This window comes from Amia ocellicauda, chromosome 5, assembly GCF_036373705.1.
Source record: "Amia ocellicauda isolate fAmiCal2 chromosome 5, fAmiCal2.hap1, whole genome shotgun sequence".
Taxonomy (NCBI): Eukaryota; Metazoa; Chordata; class Actinopteri; order Amiiformes; family Amiidae; genus Amia; species Amia ocellicauda.
The window spans coordinates 50,079,655-50,098,512 of NC_089854.1; the positions used below are offsets into that span (position 1 = coordinate 50,079,655).

The following is an 18,858-nucleotide window of genomic DNA, read 5'->3' on the forward strand; positions in this document are numbered from 1 at the left end:
AAGTAGTGGTTTGCTTAACCACTCTTCATCTCATTTTTGGAAATAGCAAAGACTTTAATTTCACTCTACCACAGCCCTGCAGTTACTGGAGCCTCATGCTCTGAAGTATTCATTTAAACAGGGAGGCGGGATGGCAGCCACCTAATAATGTCCACTAAAGCCTGCCAAGCAACAGAGAGAAGAACAAGTTGCTTTCCTCTGGAAATCTGAGACCTGTAATCATCTTTTCGTGGAACTTGAGTGGTTACACAGAAAGCAAGGGAGAGCTTCATAGGAATAGCCAAATCTACCCAAATTCTGCAACCTGTGGATTAGCTTGATTAATGAATATCAGTATTCTGATTATTTTATTATCATTATTTTATTTTGTCCCAGTAAGGCTTTGAAAAAATAGATAAGATCTGTTTCAAAGGCAAGTGAGGTATTATTCATGGGTAACCGTTTATATGATTTAAAAACATTTTACATTTCTAGCTTGGCGCATATCCTGTTGAGCTGTTACCCAATTGGTTGAAAGCACACACTACCCCGATTACTGTTCAAGTCTCTTTCTAGCCCCTCTCGCACTTTTATGCTGTTTTTGGGTCCAAGCTACTGTGTATAGGCAAACAAACAGTTGAGATAATATGGACTATATGTGACACAACACCAAGCACAAATCAGAGCAGAGTACATGAAAACATTATATTTTAACACACTTTTGGCTTCTGCTCCTTTGCAGGCTGGAAAAGCTGAAGGTGGAGCACCGCATCTGCCAAGAGGCCAACAACATGTTGAACCACCGAGTGCTGACAAGGCCAGAACTGCAGAACAACGAGAGGAACCGGGAAGTGGGGCACTTCGAAACTGAAAAGAAACAGAAAGACGCGGAGAAGTATGGCTTCCAGAAGGACGGGACAGAGAGGCCGCCCCTGACCAAGATCAATAGCATCAAAAATCAATCCGGGATGGGGATGGGGGTGGGAGCGACAGGGGCAGCTTTAGCGATACGAGACATCGACAACTCAACAGTAACACTGGTGGCGCCCCCCCCACACCTGCAGGCAGGACAGTACAAACCCGTGCAGGTCAATGGTTCTGGGTCCACAGGGGCGACGGAGAGCCGGCCAGGGAACATGAGTCCTGGGGACATGGGCACCATGCACAGTCAGAAAGGCCAGCCACCCCACCAGCATCATCACCAGCACCTCCACCAGGAACCTGAGAGGACTCTGCAGAGGACCAGCTCCATGCAGCAGCTCGAACAGTGGGTGCGGACACAGAGGGTACGAGGCCAAGAGGACGAGAACAGAAGGTGAGCTGGAGAGATCGGGGGGAAAACTTTGCTTTGTCCATTTTTGGTCTTTTTATTTTTTGATCATGCAGCATGAAATTAAGTTTTTCTGACGATTGTAAACAATACTGGAGTCATGTGCTACTTATATTGCATCCGTTAGTTCTGGGAGACCATAAGCAAATGGCATCAGCTAAAGCGTTATTTTCTTGTACAGTCTGTGATTTAATGAGTGTGTGTTGCTGCTGTTTTTCTGCAGCATGAAGCCATTTAAGATCTGAAAATGCTGTACTCAAGCAAAACATCTTCCCTTATTAAAAATACACGATCAATGTGAACCATGGTGGTGTGCTACATCACTTTAATTTTCCAGTCCTTTGCAGTTTCTGAAATGAATGGTTTAAAATGTTTCAGGTCTTGGTAGGAGTTTGTAAGTAAAATATCTGATTTTTATTTTCAATTATATAATATTTGCAGCTTTTAACACTTAAAAGTGTAACCTTTTCCAAAACACTGGGCTATCGAAAGTCAAAAGGAGTGCTGCTTCAGATTTTTGGGATGTTATCTCTGGCTGTAATGAAGGGCAAATTTACACCTTTGAAGGTTTAGAAGCATAAATTAACCATACCTGCAAATTTGCATAATTTACCTGTGATGTCATAGTCATGTAATATATATATATTAAAATCTACTTTGCACAGGCAATCATAAGTTCAATTAATTATCAATGATAAATTAAAAAAAGTGTATTTTACCAGATTTTATTAATTTAATTAAACAATCTGTTTATATGCATATATTTGATACATCATCTTGTAAAGACATAAATGTAAACTCAGATCAAAGGCGCCTGGTCCAAACACTCAAGTTATTACCATAATAAATAAAAACAACAACATTAATTAATAAACAAAAACAGTCAACACAACACTCCTAAGACTTATTAAGGCTTATTAATTAACTGAAAGCAGTGTACTTACTGGGGATGATCCCGTGGTTAGTACACAGCTCCATACTAAACTAATACGCAAGTAAATTACCAATTGCAACAAACTTGGCGGCTGAAGTTAGTCCCCAGGTGTGGCCGTCTAAAGCAATGGTCTCCAACCCTGGTCCTGGAGAGCCCCTATCCAGCAGGTTGTGGAAGTCACCCATCTATCACCAATTTTTAAACACGTGAAAGTATTTAATTCAAAACAATTAAGCCTGTGGTTTGGTAAATGCAGTCATTAAAACATCATTGGAGCAATCCTCTGAACACCTTCAGCCTCTTGAGTCAAGAAATCCCTTGGTTGAGTTGCTTAATTTATTAATTACTCCCATGTGTTCCCAGTATTTAGAAATTGGTGACTTAAGGTGACCTATACAATGGATTTGGCAATCTCCAGGACCAGGCTTGGAGACCACTGCTCTAGAGGATACTAAGTACAGGACTAACTTAGTCCTACTCCTGCTATGGACTAACTATGGATAGTACCGTACTAAGTGGAACAAAATGTGAAAAATAGCTAAATGTATTGACAATTTTTGTAATTGAATTGTTCATCAACACTGACATGCATATAAAATGTATTTACATTTTTGTTTTTACATTCACATATTTGTAATGAGTTACTAACAGTGGCACATGCTCTGGTGGACCAAATTAGCCAAAGCGATCAAAAGCTGTAGATCAAAGTGGAAACATCTTTCCAGCAGTGGATCGATATAGGCTGACAGTGATGATACATAGGCCTATACACAGTGCCTTGCAAAAGTATTCAGACCCCTGTCCAATTCTCTCATATTACTGAATTACAAATGGCACATTGAAATTTTGTTCTGTTTGATATTTTAGTTTAAAACTCTGAAACTCAAAATCTATTATTTTAAGGTGACATTGTTCTTATGTTGAAATATAGGAAATATGTGTGTTGATATATGTATGTACAGTGAGGGAAAAAAGTATTTGATCCCCTGCTGATTTTGTACGTTTGCCCACTGACAAAGAAATGATCAGTCTATAATTTTAATGGTAGGTGTATTTTAACAGTGAGAGACAGAATAACAACAACAAAATCCAGAAAAACGCATTTAAAAAAAGTTATAAATTGATTTGCATGATAATGAGGGAAATAAGTATTTGACCCCTTCGACTTAGTACTTGGTGGCAAAACCCTTGTTGGCAATCACAGAGGTCAGACGTTTCTTTTAGTTGGCCACCAGGCTTGCACACATCTCAGGAGGGATTTTGTCCCACTGCTCTTTGCAGATCCTCTCCAAGTCATTAAGGTTTCGAGGCTGACGTTTGGCAACTCGAACCTTCTGTGGAGGGAGCTGATTTTCTATGGGATTAAGGTCTGGAGACTGGCTAGGCCACTCCAGGACCTTAATGTGCTTCTTCTTGAGCCACTCCTTTGTTGCCTTGGCTGTGTGTTTTGGGTCATTGTCATGCTGGAATACCCATCCACGACCCATTTTCAAATCCCTGGCTGAGGGAAGGAGGTTCTCACCCAAGATTTGACGGTACATGGCCCCGTCCATTGTCCCTTTGATGCGGTGTTTCCAAACGTACAAAATCAGCAGGGGATCAAATACTTTTTTCCCTCACTGTATGTGTGTGTGTGTATCTACAGTGAGGGAATAAAAATGTTGATCCCCTGATGATTTTGTACATTTGCCTACTGACAAAGAAATGATCAGTCTATAATGTTAACGGTAGGTGTATTTTAACAGTGAGACAGAATAACAACAAAAAAATCCAGAAAAATGCATTTCAGAAAGTTATAAATTGATTTGCATGTTAATGAGTGAAATAAGTATTTGATCCCCTATCAATCAGCAAGATTTCTGGATCCCAGGTGTATTTTATACAGGTAACGAGCTGAGATTAGGAGCACTTTCTTAAAGGGAGTGCTCCTAATCTCAGCTCATTACCTGTATAGAAGACACCTGTCCACAGGAGCAATCAATCAATCAGATTCCAAACTCTCCACCATGGCCAAGACCAAAGAGCTGTCCAAGGATGTCAGGGACAAGATTGTAGACCTACACAAGGCTGGAATGGGCTACAAGACCCATCGCCAAGCAGCTTGGTGAGAAGGTGACAACAGTTGGTGCGATTATTCGCAAATGGAAGAAACGCAAAATAACTGTCAGTCTCCCTCGGTCTGGGGCTCCATGCAAGATCTCACCTTGTGGAGTTTCAATGATAATGAGAACGGTGAGGAATCAGCCCAGAACTACACGGGAGGATCTTGTTAATGATCTCAAGGCAGCTGGGACCATAATCACCAAGAAAACAATTGGTAACACACTACGCCGTGAAGGACTGAAATCCTGCAGCGCCCGCAAGGTCCCCCTGCTCAAGAAAGCACATGTACAGGCCTGTCTGAAGTTTGCCAATGAACATCTGAATGATTCAGAAGAGAGCTGGGTGAAAGTGTTGTGGTCAGATGAGACCAAAATCGAGCTTTTTGGCATCAACTCAACTCGCCGTGTTTGGAGGAGGAGGAGGAGTGGCCTAGCCAGTCTCCAGACCTTAATCCCATAGAAAATCTGTGGAGGGAGCTGAAGGTTCGAGTTGCCAAACGTCAGCCTCGAAACCTTAATGACTTGGAGAGGATCTGCAAAGAGCAGTGGGACAAAATCCCTCCTGAGATGTGTGCAAAGTTGGTGGCCAACTACAAGAAACATCTGACCTCTGTAATTGCCAACAAGGGTTTTGTCAACAAGTACTAAGTTGAAGGGGTCACATACTTATTTCCCTCATTAACATTGCAAATCAATTTATAACTTTTTTTAAATGCGTTTTTCTGGATTTTTTTTTGTTATTCTGTCTCTCACTGTTAAAATAAACCTACCATTAAAATTATAGACTGATCATTTCTTTGTCAGTGGGCAAACGTACAAAATCAGCAGGGGATCAAATACTTTTTTCCCTCACTATATATATATATATATATATATGTGTATATATATATATATAGTATTGTTCAAAAGTTTTAGGCAGGTGTGAATAAATGCTGTAAAGTAAGAATGCTTTCAAAAAGACTATGTTAATAGATTATATTTATCAATTAACAAAAGGTTAACAAAGAAAAATCTATATCAAATCCATATTTGGTGTGACCACCCTTTTCCTTCAAAACAGCATCAATTCTTCTAGGTACACTTGCACACAGTTTTTGAAGGAACTGGGCAGGTAGGTTGGCCCAAACATCTTGGAGAACTAACCACAGTTCTTCTGTGGATATAGGCAGCCTCAGTTGCTTCTCTCTCTTCATGTAATCCCAGACAGACTCGATGATGTTGGGATCAGGGCTCTGTGGGGGCCATATCATCACTTCCAGGACTCCTTGTTCTTTACACTGAAGATAGTTCTTAATGACTCTCTCTGTATCTTTGGGGTCATTTGTCATGCCGCAGAATAAATTTGGGGCCAATCAGATGCCTTCCTGATGGTACTGCATGATGGATAAGTATCTGCCTGTATTTCTCAGCATTGAGGAGACCATTAATTCTGACCAAATCCCCAACTCCATTTGCAGAAATGCAGCCCCAAACTTGCAAGGAACCTCCACCATGCTTCACTGTTGCCTGCAGACACTCATTCGTGTACCACTCTCCAGCCCTTTGGCAAACAGACTGCCAAATATTTCAAAATTTGACTCATCAGTCCAGAGCACCTGCTGCCATTTTTCTGCACCCCAGTTCCTGCGTTTTTGTGCATAGTTAATTCGCTTGGCCTTGTTGCCATGTCGGAGGTATGGCTTTTTGGCCGCAAGTCTTCCATGAAGGCCACTTCTGACCAGACTTCTCCGGACAGTAGATGGGTATACCAGGGTCCCACTGTTTTCTGCCAATTCTGAGCTGATGGCACTGCTGGAGATCTTCCGATTGCGAAGGGAAGTAAGCATGATGTGTCTTTCATCTGCTGCAGTAAGTTTCCTTGACAGACCACTGTGTCTACGGTCCTCAACTTTTCCCGTTTCTTTGTGCTTGGACAGACCGTCTGGAAACCCCTGTCTGCTTTGACATTTCTGCCTGGGAGAGACCTTGCTGATGCAGTAGAACTACCTTGTTTCTTGTTGCTGTGCTCAGTCTTGCCATGGTGTATGACTTTTGACAGTAAACTGTCTTCAGCATCCTCACCTTGTTACCTGAGTTTGGCTGTTCCTCACCCAGTTTTATTCCTCCTACACAGCTGTTTCTGTTTCAGTTAATGATTGTGTTTCAACCTACATATTGAATTGATGATCATTAGCACCTGTTTGGTATAATTGTTTAATCATACACCTGACTATATGCCTAAAAATCCCTGACTTTGTGCAAGTGTACCTAGAAGAATTGATGCTGTTTTGAAGGCAAAGGGTGGTCACACCAAATATGGATTTGATTTAGATTTTTCTTCTGTTCACTCACTTTGCATTTAGTTAATTGATAAATATAATCTATTAACATGTCTATTTTTGAAACCATTCTTACTTTAAAGTATGTTTTAATTATTACCTGCCTAAAACTTTTGCACAGTACTGTGTGTGTGTGTGTGTATATATATATATATATATATATATATACACTCACCTAAAGGATTATTAGGAACACCATACTAATACTGTGTTTGACCCCCTTTCGCCTTCAGAACTGCCTTGATTCTACGTGGCATTGATTCAACAAGGTGCTGAAAGCATTCTTTAGAAATGTTGGCCCATATTGATAGGATAGCATCTTGCAGTTGATGGAGATTTGTGGGATGCACATCCAGGGCACGAAGCTCCCGTTCCACCACATCCCAGAGATGCTCTATTGGGTTGAGATCTGGTGACTGTGGGGGCCAGTTTAGTACAGTGAACTCATTGTCATGTTCAAGAAACCAATTTGAAATGATTGGACCTTTGTGACATGGTGCATTATCCTGCTGGAAGTAGCCATCAGAGGATGGGTACATGGTGGTCATAAAGGGATGGACATGGTCAGAAACAATGCTCAGGTAGGCCGTGGCATTTAAACGATGCCCAGTTGGCACTGAGGGGCCTAAAGTGTGCCAAGAAAACATCCCCCACACCATTACACCACCACCACCAGCCTGCACAGTGGTAACAAGGCATGATGGATCCATGTTCTCATTCTTTTTATGCCAAATTCTGACTCTACCATCTGAATGTCTCAACAGAAATCGAGACTCATCAGACCAGGCAACATTTTTCCAGTCTTCAACTGTCCAATTTTGGTGAGCTTGTGCAAATTGTAGCCTCTTTTTCCTATTTGTAGTGGAGATGAGTGGTACCCGGTGGGGTCTTCTGCTGTTGTAGCCCATCCGCCTCAAGGTTGTACGTGTTGTGGCTTCACAAATGCTTTGCTGCATACCTCAGTTGTAACGAGTGGTTATTTCAGTCAAAGTTGCTCTTCTATCAGCTTGAATCTGTCGGCCCATTCTCCTCTGACCTCTAGCATCAACAAGGCATTTTCGCCCACAGGACTGCCGCATACTGGATGTTTTTCCCTTTTCACACCATTCTTTGTAAACCCTAGAAATGGTTGTGCGTGAAAATCCCAGTAACTGAGCAGATTGTGAAATACTCAGACCGGCCCGTCTGGCACCAACAAACATGCCACGCTCAAAATTGCTTAAATCACCTTTCTTTCCCATTCAGACATTCAGTTTGGAGTTCAGGAGATTGTCTTGACCAGGACCACACCCCTAAATGCATTGAAGCAACTGCCATGTGATTGGTTGGTTAGATAATTGCATTAATGTGAAATTGAACAGGTGTTCCTAATAATCCTTTAGGTGAGTGTATATATATATATATGAAATCCATTAATATCAGTTGCGCTTACAGAAAGTGTATTAATTAAGCAGTGATAATACAATAAGGTAAGAAGGTAAATGCACAGGATCACCTCTGAAATATTCCCACTGTATTTCAAAATGCTCTTGCTTTACTTGGAAAGATTTTTGCGCCGCCGCCCCCCCCCCCGTCTCTTGGAAGAGATTGTGTCATTGGCTTGGCTCCAAACAGGGCAAAACACACACGCTGCAATGTCATTACCGAAAGCACGGTTCTGTAACCCATTTATATTTGTGCACAGTAATTAAGCTGTCTTCCTGACCCAAATTGTCTTTTTTTATTTGTATGGATTATATCTATTAAAGTCAGCTTTGTTATAATCAATAAAACTGTCAAAGCATTCTATTTTTTGTTTTGTTTTTTGCTGCAAAGAATTTGCTCCAATCTAATTCGAACAAGCCCTGTGTCATTACTGTGTATGAACATCATAACTACGATCTCCTCCACTCACTGAGTGCACTTCAGCAGAGTAACTGTTGACTGAAAACTGCAAGAAGAGAGAGAATTGTTCTCTCATGTAGGAGGGAAATTAAATGTATTTTTAGGGGCTGTGGTCTACACAAAGCAAAAGCCAATGTCACATCTCATCTGCTGAAGCAAAGTCAAAATGTTATTGTAGATGGTACCTTAAACAAAAGATCTGCAGCATGATTGATGTTATTTTCATTTTTGTTAATACAGTGCATTAAAATAAACCACTAGATGATGAGTCCAGCCCACATGGCAGCTCTGGCCTGATTTTGCCTTAGGAAGGAGTGGGCTTCAGGACACGAGTCCATTTAATAGTTACATGCTGCATATGCTGTGTAAGATGTGACTTGATGAGCATCTGCACTTGATTGCATCTTTTTGCCATTACTAGACTTTCTTAACCTCCTGTGTTGATTTTCCTCTCACTTTGTTGCCCAAGAAGAATGTGCCCTATATTTGTAATTGAACCTAATGGGTTTTCTGCTATTGGAAATCTTTAACGTTTAACAAAAAAAAAGCCAGGATGGGTCGCTTCTAAATTAGGCCAAGAAGCAAATGAACTTGGAGGAATATATGCAAAGTATTCTTCTACATGTATTCCTCTTTCTTAATGCTTCCTCGATAGATTTGCTATTCTGAACAACTTCCAGATTCCCATATCACCCACATCCTCACACTAACGCCTAGCAATCATGCATCTCACAGAGAGTGTGCTGAACCAAGCCTAACAGTTGTAGCTTTCAGGGACTTAATTGCTAGCTGCTTTATTTAGCCTATATTCTGTATTTCATGCAGGGCTCAGTCTGAAACACTCAACCTCTGTATGTATGTAGTGTTCTCTCGGTTGTTTTCTCTTATAGACCCCCTTGGAAACCTGTTTCTAAGTGGATTTATGCAATAATAACTCCGATCAGCTCATGGAGCTGTTGAAAGCGGCCAAATTGTTCAATTTAATGCAATCTTATAATTGTAGCCAGAGAGCTTGATGCAGGATTCTCTAAAAATGTTACTGTTTGATACATCATCTGTTAGTAATTTAATGTTACTAAAGTGCTGTGAAAATAAGTTTATTCCTTGTTGGACAGTAAATTAATAACTAATAATAGTAAAATAAATAGCTCTGTAAATCTACAAATACAGAAGGCAAGAATTATTAAGACCAACAACTAGTGTTCCTGACATTTACAGACAGGCTTGTATTACCATCTGTACTGCGTGCAGCTTTGTGTACTTGAAACTTGGTGTTTTGACTTTAACACTGTATCACAATGAAGTCCATATTTTAGCCTGACATGCCTGTGGTCTGCTTTGAGGTCCAAATGCTGACTGTCATTTTGGAACCCCTGGAATAAATGCCCTCCTGTGTATGTATGTATTTATTTATTTAAGCGTATTTTTATTAAAACATTTTCCCTTCGTTTCCATGTTTGTGTTTCAGTATCACCTCGTACCAAACTCTGCCCAGAAACATGCCGAGTTACCGGGCACAGGTGGTCCCTCACTACCCAGAGGGCTACCGGACGCTGCCACGGAACAGCGTGACAAGGCCAGACAGCATCTGCAGCATCTCACCCTCGGTGTATGACCGCTCCCTGGGAGCCCTGGCGCCCGACGACAAGCGGCGCTCGATGCGGGACGACACGATGTGGCAGCTGTACGAGTGGCAGCAGCGACAGGTCTACACCAAGCAGGGCCCCATCGGCAGTGGTGGCTACGGCACACTGCCCAGTCCCAAGACCATGATCAACATCTCCGATCATGTCCCCCACTCCATCCCTCCCTCGCCCTCCCATGGCTCGCTGGCGCTCTACCAGGGCTACTCCCCGCTCCGCACCTACAATGTGGGATCCCGGTCTGAAGTGTCTTCGCCCGTGTTCAGGGGAGACATCACCATTGACCGCCGCCACCGCACGCAGCTTACCAAGGTAGCCCCCAACACGTAGGCACACTCATTTATTAATGAGTGGTTAATACATGCAGATCTCTGGTTTACTACATTTACTATAGCCAGACCATGATTTCTGATTTTTCCCAATCAGGATTTTGTAGTCGTATTGAAAATAAGGAAGTAATGGCTACTGCGGTCAGTTCAGGTCAAGGGTACAAATGTGATGTTTTGTATTTCGCACTCGGAACGAAAATGCGTCAGCCTAGGGGCTCGTTTAGAAGCTGAGAATGTCACACTTCTTGTCATGAATTAGAGAGATGCCCTAAGGTTAATAAAGTTACTGGTTTCATTTCAATTAGACCCACACCTTCTTCAGTTCAGTTTACTGCCTTGTTTCTTCCAGGATAGTTTGGTGGGAGATTCACCCCTGCCACCCCTCCAGTCTTCACACTTTGACATGATTTACGTTTCCCTTTTTCCAAGGAACAGCACTCTGCAGTTTATATTTAATTGTACATATTTCAAAGCATTTGACAAAGCCTGTTAAGAAAAGAAAAATATTAGACTAATGTCTGTTTATAATTAATTGACATTCTGCGTGAAGTGAGGGCCACCATGTCGTCCAGTGTAACAGTGAGAGTGTGGCCTGACATATCGCTGTACTCTTGCAGTATGCCTATCAGCCTGACAGAAGGTCAATGCCAACAGGGATCCCTGTGCAGACAATTACTCCACAGGCCCTGCAAGGAAAAACGGTATGTGGCAGATTTTCATTCATTTTCAGTTCTGTCTTTGTTGTGTACTTTAATGCACGGTTTGGTAAATAGGCTGTCTCTCCTTTTCGTCATGCAGAGAATTACACTGTGCAAGAACAAAGTGTTTGTGTGTTTATGTATACAATATGTGTATATCATTTCAGTAGCAATGCCTACCAAAGATGAACAACTTAATTATTTGCCTCCCTTTAAACTAATTAATGATACATGTGGTTGTAAATAATTAGAAACACTCTGAGGAAAATGTAAGCAGACACTGCCATTATAGCTCCTTGGGAAATGAATTGCAGATGGCTTAATCATCTCCTGATGTTTTAATTATTACTGTTGACAATAGTGGCTTGGCTGCTCCCTTCCAGACCCTCAGAAGTCTGATCCTAGGTGTCTACTGATCAGTGCAGCTTTGATGGAGATATATACAGCATCCTTGATTGATCCTTGAAATTATTTAGTGTCTCAAAAGTGAGGATAAGATTGGAGTTCCACGTCGTAACATTACATGGCAGATAATTGCCAAATTTAATCAGACTGGTTCTAGACTTTATTACTGCTCATGGCCAATTTCAACACTTATTTGAATGTTAAAACTTTTCATAATTTTGTACAGTGCTTTGCAAAAGTATTCATCCCCCTTGTCATTTTTCCTATTTTGTTGCATTACAACCTGTAATTTAAATGGATTTTGATTTTGATTTAATGTATTGGACATACACAAAATAGTCCAAATTGAAAAAAAATTGAAAAAAATAAAAAATAATAAACGGAAAAGTGGTGCGTGCTGCTCCACTATATGTATTCACCCCCTTTACTATGATGCAATCAATTACCTTCAGAAGTCACATAATTAGTTAAATAAAGTCCACCTGTGTGCAATCTAAGTGTCACATGATCTCAGTATATATACACCTGCTCTGAAAGGCCACCGAGTCTGCAACACCACCGAGCAAGGGGCACCACCAAGCAAGCGACAGCATGAAGGCCAAGGAGTTCTCCAGACAGGTCAAGGACAAAGTTGTGGAGAAGTACAGATCAGGGGTGGGTTATAAAAAAATATCCGAAACTTTGAACATCCCACGGAGCACCATTAAATCCATTATTAAAAAATGGTAAGAATATGGCACCACAACAAACCTGCCAAGAAAGTGCCGCCCACCAAAACTCACGGACCAGGCAAGGAGGGCATTAATCAAAGAGGCAACAAAGAGACCAAAGATAACCCTGAAGTTGCTGCAAATCTCCACAGTGGAGATTGGAGTATCTGTCCATAGGACCACTTTAAGCCATACACTCCACGGAGCTGGGCTTTACGGAAGAGTGACTGGAAAAAAGCCATTGCTTAAAGAAAAAATAAGCAAACACGTTTGCTGTTTTCCAAAAGGCATTTGGGAGACTCCCCAAACATATGGGATTATTTATGGAAAACGCTATGTCCGTCACAAACCCAACTCCTCTCATCAACCCGAGAACAACATGATGTTTTTCATCAGCAGGGACTGGGAAACTGGTCAGAATTGAAGGAATGATGGATACAGGGAAATTTTTTAGGGAAACCTGTTTCAGTCTTCTAGAGATTTCCAGCAGGACAATGACCCTAAGCATACTGCTAAAGCAACACTCAAGTGGTTTAATGGGAAATGTCTTGAAATGGCCTAGTCAAAGCCCAGACCTCAATCCAATTGAGAATCTGTGGTTTGACTTAAAGATTGCTGTACACCAGTGGAACCCATCCAACTTGAAGGAGCTGGAGCAGTTTTGCCTTGAAGAATGGGCAAAAATCCCAGTGGCTTGATGTGCCAAGATTATAGAGATGTACCCCAAGAGACTTGCAGCTGTAATTGCTGTAAAAGGTGGCTCTACACAGTATTGACTTTGGGGGGGTGAATATGCACGCTCAAGTTTTCATTTTTTTGTCTTATTTCTTGTTTGTTTCACAATAACAAATATTTTGCATCTTCAAACTGGTAGGCATGTTGTCTAAATTAAATGATCCAAACCCCCAAACAATCAATTTTAATTCCAGGGTGTAAGGCAAGAAAATAGGAAAAATGCCAAGGGGGTGAATACTTTAAGTATGTAAGTAAGTATGTTCTAGGTGCACAGGGCCTTAGAGATACCTAATGTATATATTATATATGGAATGTCTTTATCCACTCTTTGTCCAAGGAGAAGTACCATAAAAATTTTGACAAAAAGGAAAACAAGAAAAACAAGCAACCACTTTGTTGACAAATTAAAAAAAATAATAATTACAACAAAATCTAAGATGCATTTGTATAATGTAACTGTTGTAGAGCACACCCCTTAGTCACATGAAGACAACAGATACAAAATTGTAGTGCCAGTGGTATTAAAATCTGCCAAAGGGCATTTGGAGATAACATCTACATTCTGCTGGTCTATTCAGTTTCTCAATACTAAAATTCTTCACTCTTCTTGAAAAGCTGAACTGTGCATTTTTGTACTTCCCCCCTCTTTTTTTTATTTCGGCCTGTATATCTCTCCTTACAAAGCTGGAGTATACCATTATTGAATGCAGACTTCCGGGTTGTATTTGGAATGCACCACAAATCACCCCTTGCTATCTTAGTGTAAACCATCCTACCTAGAGATGGTGAATAGTCAACGCTTATTGCCAAGTGTTAAAATACAGCTGCTGCTTCAGCGATGTCATACTCCTCAAATTAAGTGGTACTTAAATCAATATAAGTAATGTTATTTACCCTTAGGAAAATAGTTTTTTACAAAAAAAAAAAAAAAATGCGAGCAGAGAATCATTTCCCCATATATTGCAATTATCCTTTTTTTTGGTGATGGCAATTCATATTTGTCATTCTTTTATCTGTCTACTTTCAAAGATAATTGTTGACCTTTTTTAATGCTTATTTTGAACAGGGGAATTATTTGTTTGAATGCCCATGACTTATTGATTTACTTATTTTTTAGTCCAGGCTTGTTTACAATATATAAATACATATTTAATTTACTGAGTCAGATCCAGTGCAAATAGAGGATCCGACTCGTTTATTCATAGAAAATTTAGCTGGCATCCACCAATCTCTGTTTATGGTGTATTAATTCATTATTGTAGGAGTTGTAGCTCCTGCAGTAGAGCTTCACTAACTTAGTCCTGTACACATTTGACTTTCACTGTGAGCGATGAGAACATGAGCCCAGCTGTCAGGAGTCCTTGCTCAGTTGGTGTGTCAGGTAGCATTGCCTGGTTCACAAATCAAAATGCAAGGGATCTTGGTATCTCTTGATAATTGCTTCATTGCTTCTCATAATTGTGAATGTGCCACAAGCCCACGATTGACAAGGACAAGGTCGCTGGGCAATTAACATCCTCATTTGCCCATTTGAAGTGAGGTGATGCTACAATATTATTTGACTTTGAAAGGAAGCCGAAGTGGGGATGCTTTAAATGTATGAGAGTCTACACATATATGTTGTAAACCCTAAACTTTCAACAGCATTTGACCCCTTTCTCCTTTTTTTTTAAATAACCCCCCCCCGCCTCCCCAGTTTTAATTAAAGCCGAAAAATCCTGTTTGTGATTGTGGTTTGTGACGGCTGTCAAACTTGCTGTTCAGAGCGAAGGGGACGAATCCCACTAGGAGTTTCAGGGCTTCAGAGCTGTGGGGTCAGTGTGGTGGGAGGCTGCAACCCTGTCCGCCCCTGTCAGCCTAATCTCTTGTCCTCTCCGGCTGTCATGTGCGCCCTGCAGCCTGAGGAGCTTACCCTGTTGCTCATCAAACTCCGACGGCAGCAGGCGGAGCTGAATAGCATCCGGGAGCACACTTTAGCACAGCTTATGCAACTAAATCTTGATGCCACCAACCCAAAGGTCAGCCAATAGTTGGTGTGTGTTGTGTGCAGTGTCCATTATCTCTCAGTCATTCATTAAATGGGATTTTTGCACCAGAGCCACACGGAGAGATGAGTTTGCAGTGATGAGCTTAACCCGCCACTCCATTTCCACTGTTGGATGAACAAATCCCGTTTTATTTTCTGTTCCATTTTTTTTTTCCCCACTCTTCCCCTCTTCCTCTTTTGACGGGTGGAGCAAATCCTTGCATTTTGTTGTTGGTTTGTTTTATAATTAACTAATTACTGTTAACCCTTGTAGAGAAATTTGAATTGCATTAAAAAAAAAAAAAAAAGATTATAGGTAATTTAAAAAAAAGATTTACCTTGTTATTATAATTACACCAAAAGAGCTCGGTAAACTAGAGCAAAACAAAAAATATTAATCTATTTTTTTTCCCCTTACCCCCCCACCCACACTATTTAGAATCTAAAGATTAAAATATATAATGTTCTGATCATTTTCAAAGATTTCGTTCAAGAATCACATCAGCTGCCGCCTTTTTATAATACAATAAATTCAGTATGTTGTAGGAGCTTTTTTTATGCTTGCGCTTAACAAAGGAGCTGCTAAAGAGTTTAGAAGCTTAAAAAATCTGAATCATTTGTTAACACAAGATTCTGTCTTTAATCTACTTAAAGTATTCCAACTGCTGTGCATGTCCTTTCCCAACACTGCTTAAATTTGCAAATTCAATTTATTTGTTTTTTTTTTTCTCCACCTTCAGAACACAGTTCTTTTGCTGTTCAGTGTGTCCAAATTTAGGAAGGTGTTGTGAAAGCCTTTCAAAATGCACTTATTATAACAATTCAACATAAGGGTTAACCGTAATAATGCATGTGGTTGTTTTCACTAATGGATGTACAGGATTGCACTGTGCATGGAAGAAACTGTAGTTGAAATTTTATTTTTCGTTTTTTGTATTTTTTTCTTTTTCAAACATTTCACCATGTTTTTTTCCACTCTGATAACAAAAAATTAAAAAAACAGTTGTCCTTTTTAAGTAATTGTTTAAAATTAGACTCAGGATTGATGCCCAGTGAATTGCATGGTAGCGTTTCATGTTTGGCATTAACTCTGACAACTAGGCTAGATGTAGCAATTTGGAGCTCAGTAGTTTGTAATTAGCCAACAGATTTTCCTGCATAGTATCTAGACTGCCTCTCTGTCTCTCTCTCTCTCTCTCCCTTTTTATTTCCTTCTTACTCTTCCTTCTACCCTGGCTCATCTGTATTGCTTCTCTTTTAATGCTCCTGTTGCTGGTGATGCTAGAATGAGATTCTCTCACACCACCTCCAAAGGACTCTCATGTACTTGGATAACCAGGTGGGGGAAACTCAAAGTCTTTTGCTCTGCTTGTCGTGATTATTGTTGTTCAGTATGGTTGTCTCTGTGCTCAGTGCAGAAATGCATTGTGAGCCACAGAGCATATTAAGGTTTTCTAATTCTGTGGTTCTCAACCAGTGGGTCTGGGGACCCTGTTTCACCACAGGAAAAAGTATCCAGGTTGTTTTCATTCACTGTTTTGTCACAATAATAGTTTATTCAAACAGTAGAACTTCTCGGGGGGGGCAAAAAATAATAAAATAAAGCTTATCTTTTGACATGCAATTGTGACCTTAGTTTTCATAATTATAGCATGCTTTTTTAAATAATTATATATTTCAGGTTACTTTGATTAAATTGAGGTCATCCTTAATGACTGGGGCAGCATGAAAAGGGGTCCCCAAGGTCAAGAACCCCTACTAATTAATTAATGAGGCGCATGTGTAATGCTAACTAACCCCCTGATAATAGTTTGCAAAAAGCAAAACCTAAGTTTTATGTTTTCTTCTATGACTGCTGTCACACTAATATAAACCTTTAACATAATTAATTCACTTTTTTTATATACATTGAATTATAATTCAAGTCTTATTTCATTTTAAATTAAATCTATACAATTCATGTTTTCTGTTCTATTGCTGTATAATCCTTTCATTCCCTATTTTTATTTTTGTGTATTTATTTTATTGGAATTATATTGCTGTTTTCTGAAACGCCATATTGTACACAATCCTACATCAATATTCCTTGAGTTTGGTCCTCTGCTTCAAAAATAACTTGTGTCTAAAGTTCTTGGTAAATGAGGAAAATACATTACAAGAATCAATGCAGCGTTTGGTTCGGATATAAATATTTAACAAAGAAAAGTTGTGTAAAAAAAAAATAAAAAAAAAAATCTTAGGCTAGACATTGCATCATTTCTGGATTGAATTCATTTTACAGCTTTCCTTTTGCAAAATAATTAAAACCATAGGAGCATAGAATCTTTGCCAGTCGATTCTCTGTAGATAAGGTGCATTGCATGGCAAGTCTTAGCGATTTATAACACGTCTTAGACTTTAAACAGATGACTGAAAGACTGTGATCTCCACAGAATATGTCCTTATGACTCTTATCATTGTTTCATAGACAATAAGTTGGGGAGTATTATCTTACACTTCAAATGTGGAAATCGGATGGTTACTTAAAATGAGTTTTGTTGCAGAGCAGCCTGTGGTTGCTTCAGGAATAGTGAATCAGTGTAGGATTTGAATAAATAAAAATAAATAAAGACATTGATATTTTCTCCAATTAATGAATGTATGATTTTATATAGATATATATAGTGAGGGGAATAAAGTATTTGATCCCCTGCTGATTTTGTACGGTTGCCCACTGACAAAGAAATGATCAGTCTATAATTTTAATGGTAGGTATATTTTAACAGTGAGAGACAGAATAACAGCAAAAAAATCCAGAAAAAACGCATTTAAAAAAAGTTATAGATTGATTTGCATGTTAATGAGGGAAATAAGTATTTGATCCCCTATCAATCAGCAAGATTTCTGGCTCCCAGGTGTCTTTTATACAGGTAATGAGTTGAGATTAGGGGCACTCTCTTAAAGGGAGTGCTCCTAATTCCTAATCTCAGCTCGTTACCTGTATAGAAGACACCTGTCCACAGAAGCAATCAATCAATCAGATTCCAAATTCTCCACCATGGCCAAGACCAAAGAGCTGAAAGGACTGAAATCCTGCAGCGCCCGTAAGGCCCCCCTGCTCAAGAAAGCACATGTACAGGCCCGTCTGAAGTTTTCCAACATCTGAATGATTCAGAGGAGAACTGGGTGAAAGTGTTGTGGTTAGATGAGACCAAAATCAAGCTCTTTGGCATCAACTCAACTCGCCGTGTTTGGAGGAGGAGGAATGACCCCAAGAACACCATCCCCACCATCAAACATGGAGGTGGAAACATTATGCTTTGGGGGTGTTTTTCTGCTAAGGGGACAGGACAACTGCACCACATCAAAGGGACGATGGACGGGGCCATGTACCGTCAAATCTTGGGTGAGAACCTCCTTCCCTCAGCCAGGGCATTGAAAATGGGTCGTGGATAGGTATTCCAGCATGACAATGACCCAAAACACACAGCCAAGGCAACAAAGGAGTGGCTCAAGAAGAAGCACATTAAGGTCCTGGAGTGGCCTAGCCAGTCTCCAGACCTTAATCCCATAGAAAATCTGTGGAGGGAGCTGAAGGTTCGAGTTGCCAAACGTCAGCCTCGAAACCTTAATGACTTGGAGAGGATCTGCAAAGAGGAGTGGGACAAAATCCCTCCTGAGATGTGTGCAAACCTGGTGGCCAACTACAAGAAATGTCTGACCTCTGTGATTGCCAACAAGGGTTTTGCTACCAAGTACTAAGTCGAAGGGGTCAAATACTTATTT

General features: G+C 40.3%; 1 protein-coding gene across 9 annotated transcripts in view; it reads left to right on the forward strand.

Annotated features, from left to right (window-relative positions):
• Positions 1 to 18,858, forward strand: part of plekha5 (pleckstrin homology domain containing, family A member 5) — a 238,727-nt gene that overhangs the window by 183,918 nt on the left and 35,951 nt on the right. For 6 of the 9 annotated variants that reach the window (XM_066705579.1, XM_066705577.1, XM_066705578.1 and 3 more), the window contains 5 exons: positions 722 to 1,294; positions 10,016 to 10,502; positions 11,137 to 11,220; positions 14,966 to 15,085; positions 16,379 to 16,432. In XM_066705579.1, the coding sequence (XP_066561676.1) occupies positions 722 to 1,294; positions 10,016 to 10,502; positions 11,137 to 11,220; positions 14,966 to 15,085; positions 16,379 to 16,432 (1,318 nt within the window). The remainder of the gene's footprint in view (positions 1 to 721; positions 1,295 to 10,015; positions 10,503 to 11,136; positions 11,221 to 14,965; positions 15,086 to 16,378; positions 16,433 to 18,858) is intronic. The other 3 variants (XM_066705580.1, XM_066705584.1, XM_066705586.1) reach the window with 1 other exon arrangement.